Consider the following 4,505-nt stretch of genomic DNA (forward strand, 5'->3'; position numbering starts at 1 on the left):
GGGTGGGTAGGGAAGTGGGGGGGAGGGTATGGGGGACTTTTGGGATAGCATTGGAAATGTAATTGAGGAAAATACGTAATAAAAAAAATTCAAAAAAAAAAAAAGAAAAAGAAAAAGTACAAGATAACATAGTAACCAACTCTACTGTGGAGTGCTATGTAGCCATAAAGTCATGATACCAAACATGTTTTAAAAATTAGAAAATACTTAAAATTGTACAGAAAAACTCAGCTGGGAGTGGTGGTCTGCAGCCTTTAACTGAAGCTCACAGAAGGCAAAAAACAGGCATATCTCTACAGACCAAGTTCCAGGATAGCCAGGGCTACACAGAGAAACCCTGTCTCTAAAAACAAAGCAAACAAAAAAGGGGGTGGGGGGGCTGGAGACGGCTTAGCAGTTAAGAGCTTTGGCTATTCTTCTAGAGGACCCAGGTTCAATTCCAACCATCCCACCCACAAGACAGCTTACAACTGTCTGTGTAACTCCAATTCCAGGGAAACTCACACAGACATACATGCAGACAAAAACCATTAATACTTGTGAAATTTAAAAAATTAATTAATAAAAAAAGAAGAAAAACTCAATTTATGACATAGTCTGAAGGGTATTATATTAATTGTTAAAATATTTAAGTGTGTCAAAATCTTACTAGGAAAAAAATTACTAGTCTATAGTACAGATGATTTTCTTCTATCTTTCAGTAGTTTCCAAATGTGCTTTATATATATATATATGTGTGTGTGTATACATATATATATATTAATGTATAATCAAGAGGAAAATCCTCTTTCCTCACTTGGAGAACACTTTTTTTTGGGGGGTGGGGTTGGATGAAGATTTGGTTTGGGGGCTGGAGAGATGGCTGAGCGTTTAAGAGCACTGGCTGCTCTTCCAGAGGTCCTTAGTTCAATTCTCAGCAGCCACATGGTGGCTCATAACCATCTGTAATGGGATCTGATGCCCTCTTTTGGTGTGTCTGAAGTTACCTACAGTGCACTCATATAAATAAAATAAATAAACCTTAAAAAACAAACAAACAAAAAGAAAAAGAAGATTTGGTTTTGAGACAGTGTCTCGCTATGTAACTGAGGCAGACCTTAAGTTTGTAATTCTATTGCCTTAGCTTCACAAGAGATTACAGGAATGTGCTACCATACCACATTATTGTCTTTAAAAGATAAACTTTGAAATATGTATTTAAGACCTTAAAAACAATTTATAGAGCTGGCAAGGTGGCTCAGCAGGTAGACGCTCCTGCGGGGTAGGCCTGACAACCCCAGCTGAAGTCCAGAACATGTGGTGGAAGGAGAGAACTGACTCTCTGATCTCTACACTCAAGCCATACATACAGGTGCCTGCCTCACAGACATGGTAATAGTAACTTCTTTGAAAATAAGAAACAATGTATAACCTATAATTAATCAGGTTCAATGTAAAGTTTCTATCCTAAGGAAATTACACAGCAAAAGGCTATTCACCACAGCTTTTTTTTTTTTAAATTAGATATTCTCTTTGTTTGTTTTTGTTTTTCAAGACAGAGTTTCTCTGTGTAGCCCTGGCTGTCCTGGAACTCACTCTGTAAACCAATCTGGCCTCGAACTCAGAAATCTGCCTGCCTCTGCCTCCCAAGTGCTGGGATTAAAAGCATGTGCCACCACGCCCAGCTAGATATTTTCTTTATTTACATTTCAAATGCTATCCCGAAAGTTCCCTATAAAAAATATGGAACGCTTCACGAATTTGCGTGTCATCCTTGCACAGGGGCCATGCTAATCTTCTCTGTATCGTTCCAATTTTAGTATATGTGCTGCCGAAGGGAGCACTCACCACAGTTTTGTTCATGGCTGCAGTGATAATTCTGTCCTGGTAGGAGGACTGTGAGAACTGATGTGTGTAACCTACATCAGCACTGGGTAGGCGCTCTCTGTAAGCTACAAGCTGCTCCTTTGTTACAGGTCTTCTCTTCCCACTTTGTCAGCTCCAATGTAACCAATTGCTCTAGGGAAAAAACCAGCGGGTGCAGGGCGAGATTCTGGTATCTGGTTTAGGATATGGACTTTCAACTTTCCTTCAGCCTCTGTTCAGGCGGTTGTCACTAAGTTACTACCGAATCCCTCCAGCTCCACTCTCCTAATGGCAGCGCTTCCCAGCTTCCCACGCGCGCTAGGGACTGTGCTACAGATTTCATGAGCATGGAAATCAAAGATTTGGCAGAGTCTGCTGCCCACTGTATGCTCAGTAAATGTTAACTGAAGTTTATCTCAACAGTGACTCAGATCTGAGATCACCTGTATTCCCCAAAAGGAGTTTGAGGTGCAGAAATCTGAGGAAGGCAATTACCCTATGCTATACACCTGGTCACAGGATATGCCTGCTCCTGTCAGATGAAGGTTTCCCAAACCCACTGTATTTACAGAGCCCCACCCCCTACACTCCTCCGGAAAACACTCTGACTGGGAAAGTTGTATCAGCGCTGAGTCAAGACCACAGACTCCTGGCTTTCTGGTACAGACACATGATCTGACCCACAAAGACCTAGGCAGAGCTTGGAGAGCTTGGGGTGATTTGCACAGAACATTGATTCCAGCAGCCCTGTGCCTTAAACCAGGGACTCTATGGAGGTGGCGCAGATACACCACAACAGGTGTGCAAGCATACTGATTTTTTTTTCCTTCTTCTTCCCTGGGGCAGCTGAAGGTCATGACTGATCCCCTCCAGGTGTGCCCTGATATTAAGCGCCTGCCAGGGGCCATCCTTTCTTGCTTCCCTTGACACACCTCTGTGGAACATCCTGGACTCTCTGTGAGTCCAAGATGGTGCCATTGAGATGATGATGTGAGGCTCCCCACATTGCAGAGGCCAGGATCTCTAGACAGCTCCACTGCTGCCAACAGATCTAATCTCCCTCTTCCAAGGCAGATGAAATCCAATAAGGCTGCTAAGTCTACAACTTATCCCTCCTCACGGGCAAAGTCAGTCCTTCAGACCATACCAACAATACACCAGAATTATTACTATCTCCTAATAGCTCTTTGGGGGAAGAAGTGAAAGCTATTTGCCCAAGTTTTTCAGATTTATCTGTTAGCGTTATGTTCAATTTTTTTTTTTTAAAGCTTCATGTTGAACACATGTTGAACATGGTCCCGCTTCCTCTCAGTGATACCTGCTACTAACCTCTCTATTCAGAGTCACTCACATCAACGTCCAAGCCCCAGGGCAAAGGAGAATCCCAACGTCAGCTCTGAAAGTTCATCTTTAGAGACCATCCCTTTTGAAACCACAGAAGGACTACAAAGAACCACAAGCAGTGGTACACGAACCAGTCACCAAAGCTTAACATGAAACGAGGGGGTAGGGATAAAAAACCAGGCGGGATGGTTTGTGTATTGTTTCAATTGGGGGAAAAAAAAAAAAAAACCTGTCTAGTCAAATGGCTTATCCACATGTTCAGCCTAGGCAAATCCACTCACTATAACTTAGCAGGATGCCTGCAGGCGGTTCTGAAATAAGTAGAATGGCATCGCTTCTTATCCCACCCCCCACCCCCAAGGCAGCCAGCCCCTTCTCCGATCCCCCTTTTTCCTCCCCGAAACATCTGGTCTGAACGCGAGACCCGCTCTCATAAGGGAGGAAAAATGCCTGATTTTGGCTGGGGACCCAACAGCTTCCGACACCGTCCCACCAGCGAGGTCCCGGGAATGGAATTCCGGCAGCGGACCGGGAAGTCTGAGGGAAGTGGGGAGGGAGGAGTCTGGACCTCGGGCAGGTCCCGGGCTTGGGGACCCCTCCTCCCCGACCCCCGACGGGCCGCTCCGAGCTGCCGGCCCGGCCAGGCGTGGACCGGGCTGCGGGGGTGGGCGGGACCCGGCGGGGGCTGTGGGGGCGGCGGGAAGGCAGCAGCGCCGGTCTCACCAGCACTAGGGCGAATCTCTCTTCCAGCTCGCACGGCTCGGGCATCGGCGTCTTGCCGGGCGGCAGCAGCAGCGGGACGGAGGACGGCTCGCCCGGGCCACCGTCGGTGCTCTCCAGGTTGCCCATCGCGGCGGGGCCTCCTCCGGGCCTCAGCCCTCCACCTCCTCGCCAGGGCCCTCAGCCGCTCCGACCTGGCTCCTCCCTCAGCGCCCGCTCCCCAGGCCCGATTCCTCCGCCCCTCAGGGGGCGCCTCGCAGTCCGGCGGGCGGCGGCGAAGCGCTCGACGCGCTGAAGCGCGCCTTATTCATGCAGGCCACGCCCACCGCCCACCGCCCCGCCCGCGGCTAACTGACAGCCGCGGCTCCCAATCACAGAGCCTCCCGCCCTCGGCGGCCTCGCGCCTGGCTGCGAGCGCGCCCTGGTGGCCCTGGGTGGGCATCCAATCGCTGTGTTTCTTGGAGGATGTAGCCACAGAGCGCGGACTGCAAAGTTAACTGGGAACACTAGGGAGACCACCATCTGTGACTCAGGTCTGTTAATTCCAGCACTGGAGAGGCTGCGGCAGAAGGACTGCTTGATTGGAGACCAGCCTG

At 48.5% G+C, this 4,505-nt stretch overlaps 1 protein-coding gene and 1 non-coding gene across 5 annotated transcripts in view; both read right to left on the reverse strand.

Annotated features, from left to right (window-relative positions):
• The window catches only part of Fmnl3 (formin like 3), a 53,217-nt gene extending 48,999 nt beyond the window's left edge, over window positions 1–4,218 (reverse strand). For 3 of the 4 annotated variants that reach the window (XM_029469640.1, XM_021182737.2, XM_021182736.2), the window contains exon 1: window positions 3,913–4,218. In XM_029469640.1, the coding sequence (XP_029325500.1) occupies window positions 3,913–4,038 (126 nt within the window). In that variant the 5' untranslated portion in view covers window positions 4,039–4,218. The remainder of the gene's footprint in view (window positions 1–3,912) is intronic. The other variant, XM_029469639.1, reaches the window with a different exon arrangement.
• On the reverse strand, window positions 1,717–1,823 carry LOC115029518. The gene has a single exon (XR_003835079.1). It is a non-coding gene; the product is annotated as a U6 spliceosomal RNA (small nuclear RNA).
• Window positions 4,219–4,505: the final 287 nt, after the last annotated feature.

The sequence above is a fragment of the Mus caroli genome, chromosome 15 (genome assembly GCF_900094665.2).
Source record: "Mus caroli chromosome 15, CAROLI_EIJ_v1.1, whole genome shotgun sequence".
NCBI classification, from domain to species: domain Eukaryota; kingdom Metazoa; phylum Chordata; class Mammalia; order Rodentia; family Muridae; genus Mus; species Mus caroli.